The following is a 27,477-nucleotide window of genomic DNA, read 5'->3' as shown; positions in this document are numbered from 1 at the left end:
CAATATTAACTGGTACCCTATTGATAATTATTGCTCCCTTTTCATTATCTGTCTTTTGAATAGTTTCTCCCAGGTCCTCCCGAATTCTTTTTGAAGGTTCAGTGGCCCATCCCCTTTATCTCGTTGACAATGATTGTGTCTCTCAGGACTTTAAGTGGGCCGGGTCCTGCCTGTGCTCAGTACCGGCAGTTCTAAAAAGCAGGTGGTGAGACAGGTCCCCATCAGGCTGTTTTTGCCCTCATCATCAGGGTGAAAAACAAATCTTAACTCTGCAGAAATACCATCTACCACTGCCTTTGATGTAACTTCAAAGAAACTCGTTATAGTTATTTCACAGTCTCCTCATTTCAGAACGGAAGCATTTTCAACATTATATACAGTGAAGCCACGGTTGTTGCTTTTTTATCTTATGGAACTAATAACCATTGACAAAGCCAATAGTCCTGGTTTGTTGTAGGTGTAATGTTACTTGTTGTATATGTTGTATATGTCCGGATGCAAATACAAGCAGCAAAATATCAGTGGGGCGGTACGCTATGCTAAAAACAGACTTTTAGCGTAGGTGTTTTAAGCCACACCCTTAATTATATCGGCCACGCACCTTTGAGAGACCCCCAACTTTTTCATCCCACTTACAGCCCTGGTATCTCTGTTGAGTGTTTCTCTCTGTGTTACTTGGGCCTGTCTGGCAAAAGAAGTCTCTGAGGGTATAAATATCCCCCCTCCCCTCCCAGGGCTTCTTTGCAAGGGTCCCTTTTTCATTCGAATTTATGTTTTCAAAGTTCCTCCCGCATGCAGTCCAGGGCTTTGAAAGGGAACGAGTCATTTGGGTTTTCCTGACGTGCTTCTGGTGTGTGTTTACCGGAGCCCCCGAACTGCCAGAATGGTGCACATTACTCGCAGCTTGCTCAGACTAACACTCAGCAGTAAAAGGGGAGGAGGAGCATGGGCTCTGGTTCACCACACCCGCTCCAAGTCTGAGGTGACGTGAAGTGATCGGGACTGACCGAGTCCCATCCCCTTCGGTCTGCTGCTTACCCTTGGTCAGGGTCGGAACCACAATTTGGCCCAGGCACTGCCAAAAAAAGTGGTCTACATTCGCGTGAAACACCATTTGGTTACTCTCAGAGGTCTCATCTGGAGAGAAATGTTTAGTAAATTAAGCATTTTAAAGCTTAGAAAGCCAGTAACATTGGTGAAGACACAGAGCACTGCAGTTCTGACAACGGAACACTTACCTGCAGTCTTAACGCCCTGCACAATGTAGTTAGATGCTCTTTCCCAACCAGCTAAGTCCTCGACTCTGAGCATCACATAAATCAAAAATCTAGTACAAACTCAAGGGGAAAGGGTAAGACTGGAATCTCTGAGAATAGAACATGTAATAACAAAGGTAAGAGGAAGAGTAGCTCTGAAACTCTACCTTGGAGAATAGAACCTCTAATGACAAAGAGTAAAGGAATAAATTGTGCATATAAGCCATAAAAACATTTTGCAAAACACTCAAAAGAAATTAAATCTAGCTCCCTGACAAATTTTGCACTTTCCCTGAATGTAAGTACCTTTTGCTACCTTGTCCTACCTCCCCTCTTTCTTTGTGTGCACTACTCTATTTAGACAGTGATCCCCAGTTCTGCTGGGTGGTACCAGACTGGGGGAAAAGAGGAGGTGAACAGAGAGGTAAAGAGGCAGTATATTGAGATGAAGTAGAACTAGAAATCACTTAGTGATAGGTGTGATGGGCAGAGACATAAGGTAAAGACGGAAAGATCGAGTAGCCAGAAGAAAAAGTACATGGCTATAGATAGGGGAAGAGGTAGGTAGATAATGCGTGTTAGAGATATAGGTTATAATTTATGGTCAAAGAAAAACACCTGCTAATCTGCAAAGTGAACCGTCTTCACTTTTCCAATGAGAATATGTATCAAATGGCACTAAGAATTCAGAAGAAGCAATAAACACCCTCTGTTCTTAGAATCATGGTTCAAGTGACCTGCAGACAATTAGTGATATTGGTTGAAATATTCTATCTGAGTAACAATCCCTCACAATTCTTCACATGACCTTCATGTGTAAGACACATGCTGTAGCACCACATCTGAATGCTCGTTCTATGGGCTAGAATTGCCAACAGCTGCTCAACCTTATAAAAAGGCTTTTCACTACATGAAATGTCGCTGGTATAGGTCTGGACGAGAAGACATCAGCGCTGTACAGTACAACAGCAAAGATGTGCAACTACTGCACAAAGATAAAAAGATTACTAACCTACTATTAACCTCTAATCATGGGTTCCTGAGTAGCTTGGTACTCATAACAAAGCGCTTTAACTCGTCGTCCGGGGTAGTAAGTGCTATATAAATACAATTTACAATATGTTAATTAAGCATGCGTTTCTGTGGGATGAAATGCAGCCCACAGTCTTATTTATGTTTTCGTATTTTTGCAACTGCTTTGCTGGTATCTGAAAGGCAACGAAGCTTTTAAGTTCATTTGATGCCACGTAATTCTAGTCAGCGCAATTTCAGTCAACGACGCACAGTTCCACGCAATACAACTCCACTCCACACATTATCATTGTACACAAAATTCAGCAACACACCACATATTTCAACTCAACAACACATTTACACAACACACCACATACATTGAATCCACACCACACAATGCCACAAAATTCAACACACCACATAATAAAACTGCATAACATACCACTACACAACACAAAATATCATTCCACATAATTTACACTCCATGACACACAATCCCACTCTACATAATTCCAGTACACTAAAAACCACAAATACTATCCACATCATTGCACTGTACACCATGCCACATAATTGTACGCCACGCAATTTCACAACTAACAATTCAAATCCAAACCACGTAATTCCACTCCACAACACATTGTCATTTACAACGCCAATAGCTCTAACTCTCGCAAATGCAAGACCTATTGGCATTGTCAATGCTTGTTTTTTATTGTTGTTCTTCCTTTTGACAGTTTTATCTAGTGTGAACTCAGCCCAAGGCTATTTGAGCGCTATTTATGAGCAGCAGTTACAGTGCACAAGAACAGATTTTTTATTTAAGGTCCTGAGAGATGAAGGAATTTGCCCAGAAACACAGGATGCTGAAAGCAGGCGCCCTGAACCCCCATCTGTGCAACTCTGACCTTCAGGCCACATATGCCTATGCACATGCAAGGCATGAAAGTGGGAGGATATTGTTCTTGGGAAGGACACTGGGGCAAAGGGGACAATGGCCTACACCCTGAACTAGAACAACAGGGAGGCCCCCTTAGTTTACTTAATTAGTCAACCCCTCCCCATTAACCGAGCAACAGAACAACTGCCAGGGCCCCTAGTATTACTAAATTACACAAGCCCTACCCTGCCTCAGGGCAATGGCCTGGCAGGGGAGGGTATTAAGAAGCATAAAACACAGCAGCTGGGCCATCCATAAGGAAGAGGGCTGAGGTGAAGATGGCCGAAGTCCATAACATCACCCACCCAGAAAGTGACAACACCAGCTATAATGGGGCAACCAGGCAGGCTAGCATCAGTTCATTACTTTTTTCCAGGCTCAACTGAGGCATACAGAGAGGAAACAAAAGGACTTAACAGCAGACAAAACAAGCATTTGCAATGCAATAGGTCTCGCATTTACACGAGTTTGAGCTGTTGACATTACAAATAACAATGCCTTTTATTTTTGTTTTCGTTTTTAAAACATAAAAAAAGGTATTATCATTTACAATGCCAATAGCTTAAACTCGGGTAAATGTGAGACCTATTTCATGGCAAATGCTTGTTTATTACTCCTTTGCTTGCCCATAGCATGTTCCAGGGAGACTGGCAAGCTTCTTGGAACACTACTTGAATAGAAAATGTGCTGCGGCTACGCTGTTCCAAGGCTGTTGCTAAAGATTTGCCATGCCCTGTGACGTAGGATGATGCACCGCTCCCCAGCGTGCTGTCAAGGGACAGGCTAGTACAAGACGGCAATGTGCCCTATGTCCGAAATGATTAATGCCACCCTGGAAAATGAACAAAGAGTCCATTTAAACTGCGTCCATGCTGCTGCAGGGGCTCCTAATGCATCAGCAGCAAGATACCCCAAGGATGTTGTGATGTTGTAATGTGTAGAAAAATAAGTTTTAAAAAAGATGCAAAATTGGCCCTTTTATGTAAATCCTGTGTTGCTTTTTACCCCTAGCAACATAAACAACAGTTTGTGAAGCCTGAATTTTAATAGGCGAGGGGGGAGGCAGGGTGTGTAAAGATTTGCAGATAGTGTCATGAGGCTTTGGTTTTACAACGGAGGTGAAGGCCTGGCGACCTGGGGTGGAAAGTGGGGATGGATTGAATGGGAGGCGGTGCCATTGAGTTGGGGCGAGTGCAGGGTGGGGGCCACGCTCTGTAGGATTTGGAGGAGTGTACGGGGTGGGGGGGATTATTTGTAGTGTTGAGTAAGGGGGAGCCATGGTTTGAATGGAAGGTTGAATGATGTAGGGTGGGACTAGAAACACCTAAATGGTGCTATTAGAAGCACTGTCTCAATAGCGCAGGATGTCCAACGTGAGTTTAAGAGGACTGCAGTGCGCCAGACACCTGCTTCTATGTGCTTGGTACAACATATGATGTGATATTATGATCTCTGTGCTTAGGGCGACGTTGGCTGCAATATGCTGTTTCCTTGTGTTGTTTTTTCTTACTGAAGCATTAGCTGAGGGGAGAGGTGGGGGGGCATTTCCTTCCTTTCACTAGGGCCCCTAACAACACTCTGGCCATATACTAGAGATGCGCAGTATCATCTGAGGTTGAAGGGGTTTAGGTGGCGTGAATAAATGAGGAAGAAGACACTGCGTCACGTACTGTTGGTCCAATCCGATAATGGGACGGACGAGATACAGTTCAATAAATCTGTAAAATAGAACAAGTGAAGGAGCTAAAGCAGGAGTAGATGAAACAAAGGGAGCCGGCAATGAAACGTCACAATGGATACACAGGCGTTAACTTGATCTTTTTGTAGCGCTGGACTTCATCTTGTGTTTTCAAGCGCTGTAAACAATGCGTCTTACTGCTAAAAAAAACGTGACATTAAAACACCGATGACGGGGACAGAAAGAGTGTGGGAAGGGGGGCGTGGGGGTGCATAAAAGCTTATATTGTTGACAGCAGGAGCGACGAGACAAAGAACAGTTGGGATATGGAGTGGTTCGAACGGAGAGCCGAAATGGCAGGGTAAAAAATGTGACAGGATAGGTGGTGCCTAAAAAGGGTAAAGCACTGAGGGCACGAGAGACAAGAAATGTATTGGAGAGGGGTGGGGGGGGGGGGGGTTGATTGGGTGTTAGAACAGTAAAACAAAAAGTCATGACATCCAGCGAGAAAAATGAGGAAAGAAACGTGTGAATTTAGAGAAATATACTAGACTTTCAAGGATGCGATTCAGGGAGGTAGGATGGTGGGTTAATGCATCTACACTGCGCGCAGCCTTTAGTTGACAGATTCAAAACCCAGCGTGTCCTATCGACCACGCACCCTCTGAGCCTCAATGCAAGGCCTGCGGCTAACGGGAGGCACTCTAATACGACTCATACCAAGCGTTAAGAAGCAGAATCAATGTGATAACAAGCGCTGTATAAAAACGGAGCTATTTGGCAAGGCGCAAGCGGAACAATTTGGTGTAAGGGCCAGGTAGAGAGCCATTCTAGGACAAGCTGTCGCCATTGCACGAATGAGGAAAAACGTGCTCAACGAGTAATTGAAGGAGACTGTATAACGTTGCAAGTAAAACATCCAGGCGGGATGGGCCGTCCAAAAAGGAGACTGGGCGGTAACGAAAGAAGCCTCATTTTCAATCGAAGGCCAGCGTTTAGCATAAACGTTGACGCCAGCCAATCAAAAAGATGGGCATGGCTTCAAGTCCACTACAGAAATGTTATCGATTACAATAAGCCTCGCAGAGCGAGGAGCGCATGCGCGCTCCAGCGCTAGGTCTGCGAGACCTAAAAACAATTGAAGTAACAAGTAGAATACTCTGGAACTATATTATGAACAGCGCTATTCTCAGAATGGCAGAAAGAAAGGCTGTGGAACCACGAGAAGGAAAATGTTACTTGTTTGAAGAAATATTTAGAGTCACAGGATGCACTGTGACTCCTCCTTTTGTGGGCAATGCGCATGCGCACAGACTCCATGTCGGGTGAGCATATGTATGGAGCGGCGAGTGAAGGTAGCATGGTGATCATGCATTTTGTGAGTGTAAGAAATAAGTGACAAGAGGAAAGATCTGCAGCAGACACAGGCTACAGGGAGAAGGGAGGGCGCATGCAAATCTACACCACTACACCCTATGAACAGATGCTTACAGGATAAGTTACATTTGCAGTTCATAAAATGTGTGGCTGTAGCTACACATGCTCTGCATAGACTGAAAGGTGGTATACTCTAGAAGGCGGAGGTTAGCCTGTGGATGGTGCAGATGCCTGGAACAAAGTTAGCAGCACTGTCTAAACAACCATAGCCACACAATAGTGACTGGTAAATGTATATCACGTGGCCGTTTTCTACATGCCAGCTAGCGGAATATTGCTAACCAAGACCATGCTTGTGCCTTCATTCCAGGTGGAGTGCATCCTAGAGCTGTGGAGAGAAAGGGTTATTTTCGCTTTGTGGTAGAAGGTCTAGATGCACTGGACTACCCTCCTAGATATGCCAGCCTTTGAGATGGGATGGCCCTTGTAAAGCTTGGCAAAGGCTAGAAAGAGTTGGTCAGACATGCAGCAGGCTAAGTCCTACCAATCTAGAACTTGAGAGCCTGTGAAATGTCTAAAGTATGGAGGGCTCTCTCTGCTACAAAGTCCGGCTTCGGAAAGCAGGATGGGGGCTTAACAGTGAGGTGGATAGGAGATGCCACCTTGGGGAGGAAGTAAGTATTAGTTCTGAGACCAATCCTTTCCCTGCAGCTCACTGATGTGTCTGAGGGACGTTCTAGCTATGAGCTAGGCCACCTTCTATGAGTGGAACTGTAAAGGGCAAGAGTGCAGGGGTCCGAAGGTAAGACCCATGAGGCTGGCGAGCACAACATTGAGATTCTATGCTGGAGCGGTGGGTACCCTGGGAGGTATGATTCTACTGAGGCCCGCCATAAATGAAGACTGAAGACTTGGAGGCACAATCCTGCCGGCACAACCTACGAATACTAGGAATCCCAGAATCCACCAATACCGGGAGAATAGAAGACTTAATTGAGTGGCTCCGGACTACCCTCTTCAGCGCAGACTCTTTTTAAAAAATTCTTATTGTAGAAAGGGCGCGCCAACCAAGACCCCCTTCTAGCTCATCTGCGAGGCCAATCATTGCCCATCTACTAAATTATTGGGACAGAGACACCGCCCTGTGCCTTGCTAGAGAGAAGAGGCACCCATTGTTTGAGGGTGATGCTATGACAATATACCCAGACTTTACGGTTTCAGTGCAAGATGTGGGGAGGAAATCTGTACATATTAGGCAAAAATTGCAGCAAGCAGACATCCCCTATGCTAAGTTATACCCAGCCAAGATCTCCTTACGGGGGAAAGGCCACCTTTTGCAAACCCCACAACAGGCGACAGACTTTATACGACGCAGCAGCATCGGGATGTCCCAGAAGAAGCTTCCTGCTGCTGCCCCAAGGTCCACCTCGCCAATGTCCGAGGCGGGCTAAACTCACTGCCACACCTGGTGGATCTTCTACATTTTCCTTTGTTTGATTTCATATTTGGCATTGAACTGCAAATTTCTGTACACTGAAACACAGACATTCCTAGACAGGTTCGACGAGAAGATCTGAAGCACCCTCCTTCTATATGCTATAATTGATATATCCATTGCCCCACACCCCGGGCCCTAGCCCCGAACAAGACATCAGGCTCACCAACTTCTTTGTGCTTTCCTCTATGTTAGAGGGCACCAAAGGACACAAACTCCCCCCCCCCGGACACCCTCATTCCAACAAGGAAGGACCCTGTCTGGCTCACTGGAGGTCCGCGATAGGTTACCTCTGATTCAGTGACTGATGGTTACCTTTATAGTTATTAATGTTCTTTTGGTTGTTTGGGGGGGTTCTGTATCCTCGGTGGGATTGGGCTGCCAGTGTGGGTGGAGGAAGGTAACGGGGTTGTTCATCACAGCACGCTACACACACCTTGCCATGATTTTAGTTCCGCACTGTTTACATCACTGACCGATCCGCTTCTCCTCGCAAGTTCACAGCTTCGCATTTCACTGTCATAAACAACGTCTCTCCTAACCTGAGGTTAGTTATCATACACATAATGTTATGACAAGGAATGTTGGGCGATTGGGCTCTCCGCGTAAACGCAGACAAATTCTGGCCTACCTGGATAGACATAAGATACATGTTGCCCTACTACAAGAGACTCACCTCACAGATTCCACTAGCACTACTTTCGCTGCACCTCACATTGGCAATTCTCTACCTTTTCTACATATGCAAGAGGTACAGTTATCCTCATCCACAGGGGAGTCTGCTATGCCCTACGGGGCTCACGACAGGAAACTCAGGGGTGTTATTCCCTAATGTGGGGCAGATTGGCTTCCACAGCGGTCACCATTGTCAATTGGTATGAGCCCAATGTTGATGATGCTCACTTTAACTGACTGAGAATGCCTGTACAGAGGCAATATGCATGTGCCAGGGCCTATGGCGAGAGTGAACGAGCACAATGATTAGAAAACCATACTCTGTCAATGATATTTTGGAGATAGGTGCCGTCAATACTACACAGAGACCCTCCTGATATCCTCCACAGGATTTCCCAACTTTATGGCTCATTATATTCGTCCAGCAGGAGTCAACGTGCAGATATAGAGGCCAACCTGGACGGGGTAGCATTGGGATGTTTGAATAGTACTCAAAGAAACATCGAGGAAGATCAGGGGAGTCAGAATGCAGCCACAATCTGCCCCGGGCCAGACGGCCTACCAGTAGACTTTTATAAAATCAGCACTCTTATTCAGATTTTAAGATTCCAAGAGGCTAAAATAAAGGGCCTACTCCCACCTTCCATGCGAGAAGTCATGCTAATGTTGATGTGAAGATACTGGCCAAAGGGTCAGATAACCATTTAGCCCTCTTAATGACATTTCTGGTGAGACCTGATCAATCCATGTTTATTCCGGGGCGATCTACCTCTCCTAATTTAAGCCCGCTGTTAGACCTCCTGCAAGACATCAATTCAGACTTAAGTGCGGAGGTGGTCTTTCTTGATGCCACCAAGGCTTTCGATTCTTGGAAAGGGACTGTCCTACGATGCATGGGGTTTCTAAACTCCTCCTTAACATGGATTGCGCTCCTCTACTCAGGCCCTATGGCCAGAGTCAGAAATAAAGGTGCAGTCTCAGAACCATTCAGCATTGCCAGAGGAACACAGCAGTTCTGCACTTTTTTGCCTTTTCTTTTTGCCCTGGCAATGGAGCCCTTGGCCAGCACCACAGAGAATATACCATGCAATATCCCTTGAGACATGTCCTTGTCTCACTATACGCAGGCGACATTACGCTCTACTTGAGGGACCCACAGCATGGTGTGAATGGGTTACTCCGTGAATTTGTTACATTTGGGGGTTTGTCGGGGGCCCAAATCAATTGGAGTAAATCCAACTTGCTCCTGCTCATGCCATCCACCCAACAATTCATTCACTGAGATAATGTGATACTGAGCTCTGCTACCTGGGAGTGATGGTGTCAAGAGACAAGGAGGAAGTCATAAGGGCAAATTATGGCACTGCACTTTCTAACATCACTGACAGCATAACAAGCTGGATCTCTCTGCCCGTATTGCTAGTGGGACTCATCTCGCTGATGAAAATTGTTATTCTGCCTAAACTTCTATATCTGTATCTCAATATTCTGATCTCGACAGGACACCATTCTTCAAGGCCCTTAGGGCACAGCTGATTTGTTTGGCATGGGCCCAGATCCAATGGGACACTCTTATTCTGCTCTACTCCAAAGGTAGGTTTTAAGCCCCAGACATGGAGTTATATTACCTATGCGCTCAAGCCCATTTTGCAGTCCAGTGGTACAGGCCCAATCCCTACCCACCCCCCACTTAGCAATAGAACAGGATTACATGGATCCTATCCCCCCTGTCACTTAATTTGGTGCTCACACTGACTCCTTCGCATGGATGAACTCTACAGTCCCTTCCACCTCCCTAGCTTGGTCCAGGCTGGCTGTATGTTGGGCAAACCACTACTAAACTCCCCTCTTGTCCCCCTGTCATATCACCCTCTAATGCCAATCATGCACGAGCCAGCTTGCCGGCTACTACTGCGCAAATGCGGTCTGGATACCTGAAGGGACCTTTGTAGCGAAGACTCTTTCATAGATAGAACGACTTTCTTTGCAGGGGGACAGCCTACTCCATTTGACGTTTTCCTATATATATGGATAAGACATGTTAAGGCTGCCACACCTAATTTCCCACTTGAACCCCCATTCTTGATAAGCTACACATGTTGCTCCAGGCTGACACACAGCACCACCTAGTATCCCTTCTATATTCTACAGCTCAGCTAGAAATCCCCCATACTGAAAGTCATCTCCGGACTCAATGGGACTCAGATCTAGAAACTCCTCTGACTAATGATCAATTGCGCTACTGCTGTATGCAGAGAGGCAAGATAACATCCAGTAGCAGATTTCGGATAATTCACTACAAATTTCAGTACAGAATGTGCTATACACCGGTAACTTTACATAAATATCGTCTCCACTTGGATGACAACTGTGACAGATGCGGCATGGCGGGAGCAGATTTTATACACCTGGCATGGTCATGTGCTTCCATACAGATTTACTTAAGGGAGGTGGCCTAAGCCCTCACTAACATGATGGGTTAACCTATACTACTCACACTGCTTGTGGCACTGCTGGGCTATACTGTGGGGTGCATATTAACTTTAGGAAATATATAGCTGAGCTGACTCCTTGCTAAAATTAGAATAGCCTGCAGATGAAGTCACGGCAGGGCTCCTAAATTCAAGGACTGGCTAAAAGACCTGACCCACTGTCAAGTCCAATTGAACATACATGCAGAACTTCTACACCGCCAGCTCCCGCCCTAGGAATATATGGGAACCCTTACATAATTATCTGTTTAACCAGTCACAGAATGAGGAGATATCACTCCACCCGGCATCCTTGGTCTAAACAGCTTCTTGCACCAAGGAGCTCGCCCCTACACCCATAGATGGGGTAATGGATCTACCCCTGTCCTGCTATGCTGGGAGAGGGACATCATATCTACCCCCCTAGTTAACACTCCCATAACAACATTGCCTCCCTAAGAGGTATTGGCCTACACATTAGCACATCCGTTTAAAAAATGACATCTTGTTACTGATAACTACTTACCCAAAACCTCTGATATTGAGGTTCTAAGATGTACTGGTGTGGAGTGAGATATGGCGAATGTAGTTGAGCTGTATTGCTATTGATACGGTTGTATGCTATGTTAATTATCATTTTATAATTCTGACTGGTTTCAAAGTCAGCTGTACTAACTGAAAATCCAATAAAGAAAGTTAAAAAATAAATAAAAGAATGACTGAATATTGGCAAAGTATAAACGCAAAGTAGGTAGAGATCTATTCAAATAGGCTCTCAGCTGTAACTCTTGTGAAATGTGCTTCTATTAAGTATAAATTCATGGAGGAGGAGGTGAATGGGTTGGAGGAATATCCAGTTGTCATGTTTTCACTTTTTATATGTTTTTCACAGTCAAATTTGATTTCTTCACTTGTACATGTGGAAAGTGTTAAGTAGATAACTGGAAATAAATCCTCTTAAATGCATGCATGTATTGAGAACAAAATTTGAAGAAAAAAAAATCAAGGGGTTGCAGACTTTCTGAAGCACATATATTTGGTTCTACTGTAACATCTAGTATCATAGAAAAGATAAGATGCACAATGTCAGGAACTGGTTCAAAGTTTAAAGTATTTACGTATACACAAAGAAGTGTAAATTGCCTTGCTTACCGAAGAGCTTCGGCATAAAACAGATACTCTTTCAACTGATCTGCATAATGCTCTTCTTCTTCTAAGATATCATCAATAGATGCTGCATATCTGTAACACATAGAAAAATTTGGGACATGAAAATTCTTTTTACAAGTCAACATGTTTCAGATTTTTTTTAACTTGAATGTCACAGCTGTATACAAACTAAAAATATGACTTCCATGAAATAAGTGCATTAAGCACAGCATATACAGCAGCCAGGGCAAATCCACCATGCTGTAAGTTATAACAGTACTTAAGTCTAATAGGAACACTCATGTAATACCAACAAAGCTTTCCTATGATTAATGTTCGGTCAAACAGAAGGCCCACCCGTGCAATTGGGTGGAATATTTCAAGTTATTTATTTTCCAAATAAATTACTGTTTTTTCCATACATTTGGCATTTTAAGCTAAATGGTGCATGTAAGCTAAGAGCAGCAGGGATCATGGCTGACAAATGTAAGCCATTAGACTTTCAGGAAATTTCCAAGGCCACGCTTAAAAGGTATACCTCAAAGTGATTAAGTTAACTACTTGAGCAACCCTGTTTCTGAAAGCAACACAACAAAAACAAATTGTGCATCTTTTATTAGAAAACAGACTTTTTTGTAAGGGATGAGGTCGACATCATGAGAGGAAAAGATGTGTTACTTCATGGCAGCTAAGGTTATGAATTGATCCCAAAAAGAGTCACATACAATTATATCTTGATGTAAGTATTTACAATATGCTAATCTATATGTGCCTTGAAGAAAGGCAGCAAATCAAGATTTAACCAGACTGAAATTTTAAGATAAATCTAACAAGCGCTATTAAAAAATGTTTAAAAAAACAATTGACACTGAGACCATTTCAAGCCACTCACTCAGATTGTTGAGCACTATCTAAACGTGCTGAAGGGGCTTTTAAAAACGACAGTTTCCCCCAAAAAATTCCTTCCAAAATGAAGGTGCTGTAGCTGCCTTTTCACACTGCTTTGGAACCATCAACGATGGCTGATTTGTTAAATCTGTGAATCACTCACTGGTTGTCTATTCAAATGTGCACATTACTTATTAGTAAATCAACTAAGAATACTACCAAATGATAGTTCATCAAACTGAACTCAATCAAAAAGTGAGCTTCTCCGAAGCAGGCTTTACCTGATCAAAGAGCGCCTAACAGAAGGGCAGCAAGGGCTCTGACAAAGTTGCAGCTGGCCTCAGAATTGTAGTCAACACGTTCACTCTGGATACCACAGTAGGCATGGGCAATTCGAGTAAGTCAGCTGCCTTTCTTAAGACAGTGTGAAAGGAAGACACTTCTCAGAGGCTGGTCCCGAAGGACAAACCAAGTCTGTTCCTGGTTACGTTTTTAGGCCGCCTATGTATTGCGAGGCAGGATACTCCACCTTATCAGAGGAAGGGGGAAGCAAAAAATGTGCTGCCTCTCTGCTGTCATCCGTATCATGGGATATTGTCTCCAGCATCTGTATGGGGTAGGAGTGAGGACCAAAGATGTCCTCTCTTGTCAGCCAATAACACTGGGCATCCTGCTCGAAGTCTAGTTTATATCTGGGCTCTTCCACTATCCTCTGGGGCGCCCTCCTAGACTTCATCTGGATGGCATTTGACTTTGAGGGAGTTGGCTGCACAGGCTATGCCAGATTTGGGGACCTGTTGGAACTGGAGCCGTAGAAGGGACCAGCAGCAAGGGTCTCAGTGCCAGGTGGCTCTGCTTAGCTCCAGTGTTTCTAGAGGAACAGCGGGGGATAAATGGTGTCAGAGGAGGACCCGTCTTCGGGACCACAAATGGAGCCCTGAATGGCCCTGTGGGGCCCTGAGGTGTGCAAGAGAGGACTGTCACGTAAAGGAACATCTCCATCATGGCGTGAAGGAAGAAGGCTCATCAGCCTTCAGCACTGGGGATTCCGTTTCAGCTGGGGATGGCGCTACATATGGAAGGGGTGGTGGGGCTCAAAGAGGTCCTGGAACAGGTGTTGCTGCTGGATGAGGTTTCTCAGGCTAGGTGATATCAGTCAGTTACGGCTTAGAAAAGGATTTTGCTGCCGGGATGGGGCTTTGCAGGTTGCCAACGTCTAGGTCATTCATTGGCATGCTTCTTTTTCTTGTGCCTTCTTCATTTTGCTCTTCAAGGACCTTGATAGACAGGACAGAGACCTTAATGGAGACCTTGACTGGGATCACGGGGGGTGCTGAAGTCGTCGAGGGTGCAGGCCATAAAGAGTTTGGCAAAGCACTCTTTTATGGCTTTGGGGTGCATAAGGCTGCAAGTCACAATACCTCGAATCGTATTTTGACCCCAGACACCATCAGTAGACCTTGTGTGGGTCTGAATTTTTCATTACAATTGCGAAAAGGTGGAAACCACAATTTCCTGCGGGGTAACATCTCTACATAGAGCACTTTTTTTTTTAACAAAGTGAGAAAAGAATCTCAAAAAACACCGAGGAGCAGCTCAGGTTTCGCACTAAAGAGTGTGGAAAAAAGGAACTAAAATCAGTGCACCATGCTGGGTGCTATATGGCTCCAGTGACGTCATGATGGTCTCACTTCTGGCACTGAAATTGAGCCAGAGCACCCTACTGGCGTGAAAGAGCTGCAGAAATGTTCTTGCTTCCAGTCTGGTGTCTAGAGATATTCACCCGGTGATAAATCTGTATGTAGAAGTATCCATCAGAACCCCATTTACTATAGTAAGTGGTACCTTGCTTTGTGATTGGTGATGACATAGAAATGTGGTTTATTTCTTTTGAGTTGTCATTGTTTATGAATGAGGTAGTGGAGAAACAATGGTGGACCATATTATTGGTGAGATTACACATTCAGGGGAGACAGACATATGTTAGCCTAGATTAGACACAACAAGCAATACTCACACATGAATGCAATTTTGTTGAAGATGTTTTGGCCCAGAATCTGAGAGGTATTTTAAGAGACTGAGATACTCATATTTTGTTCCAAAACAGTCTTGAGCTGTCAAATGCCATACTGATTAATATATCCTATATATTGCTGAAAAATCCTCTGGAAATGACCTGGGTGAGTGTACCAGTAAGACCGCAGACCTCAAGGTTTGTGCTTCCGCATGGACGGCACCCACGCCAATCTTCTATGTTTGCTGTGCTACATTCATTCCATCGTTAAACTGGTTTGTTGATAATTCCCTCAAATTCTCTGGGAGGCGTGACAATGCAAAGCTTGCCATTTACCAATGAACATGAGAGTATCTTATGACTAGGCACAAATCATTATATGCTATTATTGCTATACAGGCTGAAGAGAAAACCTTCACCAGCGAGTCAAGAAACTTGGTTCCCGGTAGAGAGGTACAGAAGCCTGTACCACCAGACTTTACAGAGTAGGATGTAAAGAAATAAAGGTAGGATTGCCCATAAGAGCTGGCCACCGATTTCTACGGTCAACACTGCTGAGATGAGGTTTCTAAAAGCTCAGGTAGAGATCATTAAAACATCATTGATGGGAAGAAAGCAATTGGTGTCCTGCTTCTTTACCAATGTCGCTGTGTAGAGATTTCACCTTGGATGCTTAAAGTGTACATCTAATTTTCACGGCACGGATGCCTTTTTGGTTACTGAAGGATAGCATGAATGCTGTTTGAGGCGTTTTCTCCAAGACCGTGAATTTTCCATCTGGGGAGGGCAAGAGACTGCTCACTTTCTAGGGTGCCAAACGAGTCCTGTATCTTAAAATCCAGGGGCAAGTAGGTTTTCTGCCTCACTCACAAAAGGTGTGGAAAAAAAGAAATAACAAAAATGCACATACGTGCACCATGCTGGGCGCCATATGTTATGTTAAAACGGAATTTATAGAGAGCACGTACACCGGGGAGGTTTCATGGCGCTAATTCGGTTGAGATCCAAGTCCTAAAGAAAGATTCAGAAGGCCTGTCAGAAGAGCCAAGTTTTTAAAAGACCTCTGAAACCAAGAAGATTGGTGCAGAAGTGGATTTCGGAGGGAAGAGAATTCCAGAATGTGGGGGCCAGGGTAGAAAACCTGGCACCCCCGGTGCGCTTTAATCTAAAATGAGGAGTGAGTAATAGATTTTTGTGAGCTGAACGACGATTTTGTGTAGGAGCATATTTGTTAATCATATTATTGACAAATTTCGGGCTCCTTTCCATTAAGTGATTTAAAAATAAGACATCCAATCTTGAAAGCACATCGCTGAACAACAGGAAGCCAGTGTAATTTCTTCAAGAGAGGAGTAATATGCTGATGCCTAGGATGGTGAACAATCAGACGCGCAGCCTGGTTTTGAATTATCTGTAAATGTCTGAAAAGATACAGAGGGATGCCAAAGTATAATGAATTGGCATATTTGACATGGGACATGACCATGAATCACCTGAATCCGGCCATCATGAGTGAGGAATCTACAGATCTTTTTTATTTTGAGGAGTTGAAAAAAGCAAGTGGAGATCACCGAGTTGCTCTGAGGCTTCAGAGTAAGGTCCTGACTGATAACCACTCCAAGGCTTTTAGCCAAGCTAGAAGGAACGGGGCTGACCCAGCTTCCTAGGCCAAAAGTGGGGTCCCCATGGGCTCTTGGCGGTACCACCTGTTAAGATCAGCTCCGTCTTGTCCGGATTAAGTTTTAAATGATTCTTGTTCACCCATTGACTGATGAACAGCATGGTGGATTGAAAAGCATGAACTGACTCTGGGGAGTTACTGATGGAAAAGAGGAGTTGGAAATCCTCTGCATAATTGAAGATGCAGACTTTGCGCTCCTTCAAGGCTCGGACAAGAGGGAGGAGGTAGAGATTAAACAACTGGGGAGAGAGGGAAGAGCCCTGAGGGACTCCACAGGAAGTTTTAACTCTAGGGGCAGTAAACTGTGCAGTACAAACTGCCTGGGAGCGGTTTTCCAGAAAAGAGCTGATCCAGCTTAAGGCAGGGCCCGAGATTCCTGCGTCCCTCACACGGTCGACCAGGAGGGAATGGCGACCGTGTCGAAGGCAGCGGAAAGGTCAAGCAAAACAAGGGCCTGTGGAGAACCACTATCAACCTCCCTGCGAAGAGTATCCTATACTGTGAGGATTACCGCTTCGATAGAGTGTGCTTGGCGGAAGCCCGCTTGATGGGAATCAAGGAATTCAGATTCCTCTAAGACGTCTGTAAGACAACCTGTAACATAGGCTTCCAAGATCTTAGCTAGAGAAGGGAAATTGGGCGGTAGTTTTTCAAAGTTAGCGGATCAGATCCCACCTTCTTTAAAAGGGGGACGACAATTGCCTCTTTGAAGGTTGAAGGAACAGTGCCTTGGGACAAAGACTCATTTAAGAGGTTAAGAGCAGGGCTAGGAAGGGTAGTAAAGATTTCCTTTAAGATACTGGGAGGGCAACAGTCAGAGGGAGAACCCGCTTTGACTTTTGAGAGGAGATTTATGAAAGTGTGTTCACATATTTCAGGGAAATGCGTGAAAGTACTATGATTATAGGGTGAGTCCAGATTTTGACAGACCAGGATACTGGACTTGATTTTCTCGATTGTGTCAATAAAAAAAAGATTCAGTGAATTGCAAAACGTTTGTGATGGAGGGGACTTACACGAAATTCTGTCGGGGTTAGATAGCTCATTCACAATATGAAAGATCTCCTTAGAGCGGTTAGTTGCCGACAAGATTTTAGATGAAAAATGCGCCGCTTTGGCAGTTAAAATAGACTTTTATAAGTAAGCAAAGAGTTTAAATAGAGCTGTTTGTCTTCGGGTTGGTAGTTACATAGGGCTCTAGTGACATCACCATGGTGTCACGTCTGGCACTGAAATGGAACCAGTGTGCACTACGGGCATGGGAAAGCTGACGAAAAGTTCTCGCTTCCAGTCTGGTGCCTGGAGATATTCAGCCGGTGAAAATTCTGTGTGTAGAAGTATCCATCAGAACTCAATTCACAGCTTCACTTCCCATTTGTGTCATTAGCTGACAAGAGAGCTTAGAAGCTTAGGATTTCAAAATTGTCACAGAAGAGGCTATGGTACCTCAAAAAGGCTTTGTGTCTTTGGTTTTCAGTATCAGCAGCCCTTATAAAAAAAAAATTTTTTTAAAACGGCGCCAAATGTATGCTCATTTCACTCTTGAAACTAATACTTGTTTTTTGATGGTGTTGGTGAAAGATGAGGTCAAATTCTAAGGCTCCCACACTGGTAGGGCACCCAGCCTGCCATCGCAGTTTCAGATCACAAAGCAGATGACTAATCTGATATCCTCATGGCGGAGTCAGTGGCGCCACCAGCACCGCTGGACTCGGATGAACCACAGCAGAGGAGGTGATTGAATCTGAAGCCGATGCGGAGGTGAATCACACCAGCTAAGAGGGCACCCAACAGTGTCTCAATCTGTGGCCAATTGGAAATGACCAGCATGGCCTGCAAAAATGCATGAACTTGTTGGCCAAGAACTTCAGTGGGGAGGGCTGGGGGAACCCTTAACAGGCTGCCATTGCTATAGCAAAGATACCAGATATTGGAAAATCAAGGCTTTCTCTGGACATTCTCCTATGCTTTTCCCTATACTCATGGTCGGAGGAGGAGGGCTGTTTTTATGGCAAGAAGAATTCTTCCTGTAAATGAAACAACTTTGGGAGAAGTGCCTTGATTTGGACTAAGACCAGTCTTTTTGAACTGCAAAATAAAATCCTTGCCACCCCGCTCTCTGCATTCAGGGCGACTAAGGGAACTTAGCTCACATATCTCTGCATCAAAGCAAGAAGATCGGTCAAACTCCGACGATTTGTGGGAAGAGGTGGAGTGACATGACCCTAAAGAATTGTTACTGAAAATCTCGAATTGCGAAAAAAGCGCAGTGAACCCTTCAGCATCCAGTTCTTGCACCTTTGGGACATGGAAAAGGGAACTAACCTCATGGACAAGGGAACTGACTTCTGCAGCACTTTCGCGCATCTGCTACGTCACTTCCTATTGTCCCACAGATCAGCTTAGGGAAGGGCGCTCTGGTACAGCATATGCCGCTGACCGCGGCCCCCGCAGGGGGCCACTAGAGCGGTCGGCGCCCTAGTGTCGCCTAGGCAACGGTCACCCCTCCCCGCCCCCCACCCCCCCGGGGGCAGGGACTCCGGCCGGTGTCCCCCTCCTCTTTCCTGCCCGGAAGTGACGCGACGGGCGTCACTTCCGGGGCTCCTCTGGGCGTGGGGGGAGGCTATATAGCCCTCCCCCACCATGCCAGCGACCTCTTGTCGCTTCGCACGCTGCATCCCTCCCTACTGCTTACCCGGCGTGGTTGGCAGGTGGGGGTGAGAATATTATAATATTTCCTTTTTTCGTTGCAGGCGGAGTTACAGGGCGATCTGGAAGCAGGCCGGTACCAAGGGTACCTCTGCGCGGCACCATAGGGGGTGCCAGAGCCAAATCCGAGGAGCCTCATGGGAGGGTCCCGGAAGCCGTGTCGGCGCCCCGCTAGGCCTTCGGGCGGTTGTGGGCCTGAACAACCGGAGGTTTGCTATGCTACGCTCCGCCCCGGGAAGGGGCGTGAGTAGAAGTTATCAACGGTCACGTGATCCTGGAAGAGAATCACTTGGACGGCAGCAAAGGCGGGGTTCGCCCCAGTGCTGCCCGGCTCATCAGGCGGGCAGGCGGCCCAGTTGGTTGCCTGCCCTTGGATCGCCCGTAAGATAACCCACCTATTACATAACAGTGTATGTAATAAACCTGCAGCAGTTTGTACCCAATCAAACAGTCTGAGTGTGTGTTATTATTGGGTAATGTAATTTGTTGGAGGGGGGACTGAGGGGTGCCACGGGCGATACTATGCAGGGCAATACAATTCTCAGAACAGGTGTGTGTCTGCGAGTGAGAAATAACGTACGAGACCGAGTGTGTCTGTTCTGCAGCACATAAGATGTGTATTCAACCAACTTCTGCTGAACAGAAAACTTTCAACCACTTCTATCAATTTAAAATAACGCACGTCTTGAAAACCCGACAGGCGTTCCTCCTTTCACTTATTAGTTTCACGTTTTCTGAAAGCACGCACCGTCATGAAAATCACAGCAAATGCACTAAATTTACATTTTATTGCACCGTGATTCAGATCGAGTGTGCGGCATAGTAACATTAACCAGCTCCATTCTCCTCGCCTTCCAGACATCTGGCTCCCAACACAGCATGGGGAGTTAGTACTTACACGTCCATGTGATGGCCGGCGCTCTGCAGCCCGTCCCCCATCTCTTTCTCTATGGCACTCCATTCGCTAATAGAAAAAGACACGAAAGCAAATGAGAAATTATTTAATGTTACGTTCCAGATGGCATTACATGTGAAATGACCTCCCACTGAAGTATTACCCTCCACTAAGCTTCCCTACTTCCTCTTGGCTGCAACTCACGATGATTCTTGTGCAATACGGTTAACATTAAATCCCCTAAAGCATGTTATCTCCTGACCCGCCCCTCAAACAATATGCGTTTTTATTATGGGATAACAGTTCCCCTTATTAACTGTTTTGTCTGAATGCTTATACTTAAAGAGGTGGCATAAAATACACGTTTATGTCCCAGCAAAGGAGTTACCGAAACTTCTCGGAAGCATCCTAGGAACACAATAAAATATTACACATAAAAACAAAACACAGAGGATAACATAGGCCTTAGGGTTCAATTATGCTATGACTGGTGACATTTACAAAAACCAGGATTTGGGCTTATAGAATTTCATTTTACTTAAACCCATAAGAAGGTATTTAAAGGATCAAAATGTAACGGGTGTGCGTACAAGTGGACACAAATGCACACACGGTCATAGACAGAAACACACAAGCATGATAACACACGCACACCTCCTCACACACATGCATACATACTCTCAGCCTCCAAACCCTCCTTCCATCATCACCCTCTCCCATCCTATGGAACAAATAGCACAACACGGTGTGTGCCAAATGACTCCTAAAGCCTAGCAAACTTTCTATTACATGATGCCGCTTGGTTTCCAACTATAGTTTTTATTGTATTTCCAGTGGACCTTTTTTTTTGGCAACTGCAATTTTTCGTGCAATTTTTCTCCTGAGCTAGGCTCGTGCCTTGTGAGACCTGTAAACCCGACGTGAGCTGCGGCCTCAAGATGTTTTAATATTGAACTAGTCTCCTGATAGAATATCGCGAGACATTTGTGGAAACGTCGACCTTCGTTGAGGGGAATACCTTGAAATGTCGCCCACCTTCGCTAATGAGTACACCCTGCGATCTTTTTTTTTTTTTTACAATCGTACCTTGTAAATTAGAAACATTTTTGAAGGATAGCAATGTATGCGCCCCTGTTAGAATTCACAAGCCATTCCGTCCGACTGTTCTCGTCTTCATTTAGCCCATGCTCAACTGCTACATTACTGTTCAGGCAACACCTCCCTCTGTGAATTCATAGGCTGCGTTCAAAATGCCTTTGTGTTTGGAAACCACGGACAGAAGTAAAGGACTTGAATCCTGAGCCCTCGGCTCAAACAACCCTTGCAGGAGGCGACGTGTGGCCTCTTCCAAAGCCCAATAAAAGCCGCTGCTGGTACCTGGGTGCCCCGGCCTCGCTTACTGCCCGTAGGTGAGTCCTGATTATCGGAACACTTATGCATAACAAAAACCTACTTTGCCAGGAAAGTTAACAGTCTCACCTCTTCGCATACGAGTTCTTCAGATTCACACCCGTTACATTAGGAACACACAAACAGGCAGAAATAAAGTTTGTGAAGGGGATACATTTAAGGAAATGCCAGTCATGAATCAAACAGGATATCTGAAACAGCTAAAGCAAACTAGGTACCCACGCATGTAAGTGGATGCATGTATTTCCTTCAATTTCAATTGATATTTTAATATGTAATGAAAACCAAATAGGAAGGAATGGATTAGGCACCATTATTCAATTCTTAGGGGCCGAGACTAAGTAACTGTATTTAACTTTTCTGCATCCCAAGAAATGTTAAGATTTTCCAATGCACACATTTATACAATTAAACAACGTTAATTCACCCATTGCACAACTTTTTTCCTTGCCATTAAAAAGCCATTCTTACGTTAAAATATAATTATTTATGGTGGATAACTTTTTCCTATTTTAATTCTTCCGCTAAAATAAAAACATTTCGACAAAAAGTCAATTTTTAATAGTCAGTGTTTTATCCCGTTTCAGAACGTTCGGGAAGGTAAACCAATTTTCATAAAGGGAGATTAAGTGACCTGGCGATGATGGCACAACATGGTTAAATACGGATGCTGGGATTCAAATTGTGTTGACCCATTCGACTTCCAGCTGCATTGCAGACTAAAAATTATATTCTAAAGCCTTTTTTGTGCGTCATGTAATAGCTTCGGGAGCACATAATGTGGCTTGCCATGCCAATAAAGGAAGTTCATTACAGTTGTAGTCTAAATGAGCGGGTTGAAAAGCGTCTAGTTACTAACATCAAGCCAGAGATGGCACAAAAAACATAATACTAATGGTAATCTGGGGGTGCTTTGTGTAATGGAAACTTCTAGCACACAAAGCCAAGTAGTTCGCATGGGAATTTAAGACCATTACTAGGGAAATGCGCAGAGTCTGCACAAGCACAACTTCTCACTATTTAGATATTATTACTTTTTTATTTAATTTGGGGTTCTTCTGTCCTAGCCGTTGGGCCAATGAGCAAAGTCTACAGCCATCCTGTTTTTTTTTTATGTAATCAGGTAATATGTCTCATTCTGATCAACCGCCCAGAATCAGCGTCTGCGCTGTCAAGGCACCACCTTTCCCTGAGGCCCTTCACGCACAAGGCGCCTTCACAGAGGAGTAGGGTGTATCTGCAAGGACTCGAAATTCTTCCCTCTTCAGGTTTTAAGATGAACAGCTCCAGCTGACCCTGCTGCCAATATTGCAACCTTCAGTAGTCCGACAAGCTGCAATAGGCTAGCACTGCTTGTTTGGCCACGAGAGACATACGCTTTTCGATTTTGATAGACTCCACTGAACCACTTCCATTTTATGGCCTTAAATTCCCATTCTGTGTGTTTCTAACGATGTGCTTTAAGACCCGGACTTAATATTTTTCACTACATCCAAGTACCTTATTTAGCTGCTCTGTCTCCTGTCAATCTGGTCTGAATTGTTCAAATCTGTTATTATTACACATAAAGTAAGCCTTTCCCACACCTTTCCAGGGACATCTGCAACCTATCAACTAAACGTATAAAATGTAGCACTTGTAGCCTTTCCACAACTAGGAGACTGATTCGTCCAGATTCTTGGGTGTGAGGGAAGGGGCGGTGGGGGTATGGCGTGGGGCCGGTGAGTATACCGCAGTGGAGCCACTCATTACATGTAACCACGGTTCCAGTTGGTTACTTGAACTCACACTAGGAGCAGCTAAGGCATAATGAGCTGACAAACAGGGGGCGGGGCAGGTCAGAAACCTGTTGCAAGTGCAGCCTATTGTAAATATTTGGCTGACTGCACCATGGTTTTAAAGTTATTTAAAGTTGCACATTTCAGTATGGCACAGGCGACTAGAACCGAAAAGAAACTGCACAAAAATAGGATTAAATGTTTGGAAGAGGAGGGGCCTTGGCCTAATCTTTGCCAGTGCTAGGAAATGCAAACCTGACAGAACAGATGGAAATGGTTAAGTGATCAGCTGCAAACCGACACATACTGTAAACTCTGGGAAGAGGGCTGTCCTTATTACAACCACAGCAAAATTACAGCTTTTAGATGGATCCCAAGCGTCGTAGGTTCAGAGCTGCTGTAGCAAGGGAGAACACAGAAAAATGTACGCATAATCACCTACACAATGCATAAATAGGAAATCCCATCTGTAGCTGGTAGGGCGGAACACTGGGATGTGGAATCTTTAACAAAACGTAAAATTCAAATTTAAATAAAAGCGTCAAGAAACATTTTGGTTTGTGGTGCACGCTATTTAATGGCCCACCTTATTACCTTTATTGGGCTGGAAGTGAGATCAGACGACACAGGAAGGGATACCACTGTTTGTTTGCATGCTCAATTCTTTCTAAGGCCCCAGTGATTTTTTACTGGGTCTCAGTTCACGATCCGAAGACAGATTTATATTTATTCTGCATATTAAACGCACTAAATTAATATACTTGCTGCGGCAAAGTGAAAAGTATTGCAACAAACGTTCCAGGATCAACATGATCTGTAACATTCACACTCCGAATGTGTCAATTATTGGAAAAAAAGTCAATATGTACGTCACAAATTTAAGTCACTTGCCTGTCTGCAGGACACCACATTTCCAGTCGTGAGCTAGCATCTAACATATCAGTTCATTCTGTGAGTTTTGGGTTTCCTCTGTTTGGACTCAACCAACCAGACAAAAGCATCCAATTTAAACAAATATTGACAAAGCCAGGATTTCTCGCCTATATGAAAGCTATTGGCTTTGTCTATGTGTTTTAGCCATGTTGTACAGCAGGGCAGCTGCAGTACAGCATGGCTGACACAAAAGATTTAAAAAAGTGCAATGAAGCCTGCCAGCGTAAGCTGCAACATATCTTTTTTTCTTTCACCTGCGATGTAGTACGACATGGCTACACAAAACATTGGCAAAGCCAGTAGTTCTTGTGTAGGCTAGACCTATTGGCTATGCTTATTTAACTTGAATGGACAATGGAGCCTGTCAGTACCGGTTGAACCCTCAGAAGTGAAATCTGTAAATGCCAGGTTGAGATTGCTGGAGGTAAGCTAACAGTCATACACTGCATATTTTCATCATCCGAAGATTGCCCAACTGTTAACTTTGCCTGTAATTTTTTTTTCAATCAGGGAGAGAAAAATCCATTGTCTTTTACCGAGAAGCATTTTAGAAGCACTCTCTTGAACTCCATCACAGATGCACACATACCTATTGCATTGGCCCCTCTGACACTGTCTGAACTCTTAACAAATCTAGATCAGAAGGGGATGGGAATGAGTACCAAGGACAGAGAAATGGATGTGTGATAGGGGTGGGTGATAAATTCCACTTCACCGGCGACGTTGGAGGAGTTTTGGTCACTCATAACGTGGAGTTCCGGCCAGATTCCACCAACCATCACGTGGTGGTGTTTTTTCTTGCTCGGGACTCGTAAACAGTAAGTTGGAGAGCGCAAGCGAGATCTGGCGTCCCCTGGTTGGTTTTCGGTTGCTTGGAGGGAAGTTGGTGACATTTCCCCAACGTGTGGGGTTCGGGGGCAGTTGCAACTGTTCGAGGTCTAAGAGTTGCTGCTCGAGTAGAAAGTATACTTGAGCTGCAGCAAAATCAACTCGAGAATCAGCACTCACTGGCGCGTAGCCTGGTGACATTTGCACTAATTTTTCAGCGCAAAATGAGCTCCTGTCACTAAAAATCAGTGGGGCGTGCCTAATGCCGCCTGTTCGTGGCATGCCAGAAATCTTAAGAGTCTTCAAACAACTCAGCGGAATTTCGGAGAGTGAAACTCCGCGAGTTCTGCCCACCCCTAATGTGCGATTGTATGAATGTGCAAGGGCTACCATCACGCTCTTGTAATTTACAGGTGGTGGGGCAGCATAGGTGTTTTCTTCAACAGCAAGAGACCTTTTAGATAAAACACAAATTCGCCCCACTTTAGTACATGACAGCTTGACTTACTTACACAACGGCTTAATGCCTCATTCCTTTAGGTTGCAAAATACGAAACAAACGTGCCTGCTACACTCCAGCACTTTTAGTGGCACAATGCAAAACCAGACAAATGGACATGCTTCTTCTGGACCAGTCCAGAAGCAGAGATAAAACTAGTATTGTTTTTTCTTGTGTGCTGGTCATACCTGTGTGTGATAACAGACACTTTGTGTAATGTAAACCAACCCACTTTGTAATTTGGGACTTGTACGTCTAAATTTGTAGAAATAAATTTAAAAAAAAAGTAATTTTCACAATGCAAAATGTGATTGGCTAATAGCAGAAACAGACAGAAGGGAAGGTGTGTGAGGAAAAGTACCTCATTGGTGTTTGAATACAAGAATACCACGCAGCAACGTGGGAAGTGGGGGCAAACAACAATGATGGGAGGTGGGCAGGTGCAAGCAACGGAGACTGGGGAAGCAACAACAACAAACGACCATTGGATATGCAATAGGTCTCGCTTTTGTTGGAGTTGGAGCTATTGGCATTATAAATGCCAACGTTTTTTAGCTATGCAATAGATATGCCCTCCCCGCCTTAATAAAATAAAAAACTCCATTGTGTGCCTTTTTCTGTAGTATAACTGCAATGGTGCTGTAGCGCTGGGAGTGAAAAGGGCAGTTCCAACTCCACACTAAATGAAGCAGTGTTGTGAAGGTGCAGTGCCACAGGCTGTCCATAGGTGTCCCTTGGGACCTCTTATCTACATATGGAGTTGCACACTGAAAAAAGGCTAGGCAAAGTATATGGTGCAGGGGTGAGAGCTGCCGACTTGTGAGCCTGGGATCTATGTTCGTATCTGGTGTCTGCTCAACACCCTGTGACAATGGGCTGATTATTTAATTTCCCCCGAGCCCATGACTAGGTGCGCTACATAAATAAAAGCGTTTAATGTAAAACGACATAAGAATTCAATGCAGCGATCTCGGGGGCGGGCAAGCAGTGTCATGCAGGGTTGAGGTAGACGGCAAAGGAATTTTAACAAGGGCACTGCAAATTATACCTAAACTAACCAAAAAACAAAATATAAGAGCAAAACAGCAGTGCCCTCAGAGGTGTGGTGGGGGCTGCGAGCAGTGTTGTGTAAGGAGTCATGGGGAGGCACGGGGAGATTAAGGGACATGAAGCAACTGAAGTAGTGTTGTGTAAGAGGGAGGCACAGGGAGTTAAAGGGACAGCAAGCAAATGAAGCAACCAAAGTTTCATTACACAAGTAAACAGAACAGTTAACAAGCAGAGAGGCAGGCCAACAAAAAAAACAGTCCTCTCTAAGTATAAATAACCTGAACAGGAAGAACACATGTAAGAGGGGTAGTAATCATGGGAAGATACAAATTTGCAAAAGGAGGGACTGCTAAGTGTATTCACCAATAAAAAGCCAGCATTTCTAAAGGACAGCAACAGGAACCAATGAAAAAGATGGGCGTTTTTTCAAACCCATATCCTAGATACCGCATGTCTCGAAGAGACAGCGCAAGTGCTGCCTAGGCGAGACCTGAAAAGTACCAGAATCTGAGCAGTAGCAGCGGAAGGACACTAAGGCAATAATCAGTCCTTGGTCCATGCTCCATCAACTAGATAACATTTTAAATGAATAGTCTTGTGTGACTCATTTGGAGGCGGAAACCTCATATATGCCTTTGAGATATCCAAATTCAATTAGTATAACAATCTTTAAACCAACAAAATCACTTGGGAATATTAGTACAGGACAAGCTTTGGTTTTTTCAAAGATACATTGA

The 27,477-nt window shown here is 44.6% G+C and overlaps 1 protein-coding gene across 2 annotated transcripts in view; it reads right to left on the bottom strand.

The window, feature by feature from the left end:
• SNX4 (sorting nexin 4) overlaps nucleotides 1-27,477 on the bottom strand; it is a 467,422-nt gene that overhangs the window by 118,382 nt on the left and 321,563 nt on the right. For both annotated transcript variants that reach the window (XM_085647507.1, XM_085647506.1), the window contains 2 exons: nucleotides 20,246-20,311; nucleotides 12,059-12,148 (listed from right to left, as the gene is read on the bottom strand). In XM_085647507.1, coding sequence (XP_085503633.1) covers nucleotides 12,059-12,148; nucleotides 20,246-20,311 — 156 coding nt within the window. The remainder of the gene's footprint in view (nucleotides 1-12,058; nucleotides 12,149-20,245; nucleotides 20,312-27,477) is intronic.

Source organism: Triturus cristatus, chromosome 3_2 (genome assembly GCF_964204655.1).
Source record: "Triturus cristatus chromosome 3_2, aTriCri1.1, whole genome shotgun sequence".
In the NCBI taxonomy this organism is placed as follows: domain Eukaryota; kingdom Metazoa; phylum Chordata; class Amphibia; order Caudata; family Salamandridae; genus Triturus; species Triturus cristatus.
The sequence above is the reverse complement of the archived record's forward strand: the minus strand, read 5'-3'. Positions and strand labels throughout refer to the sequence as shown.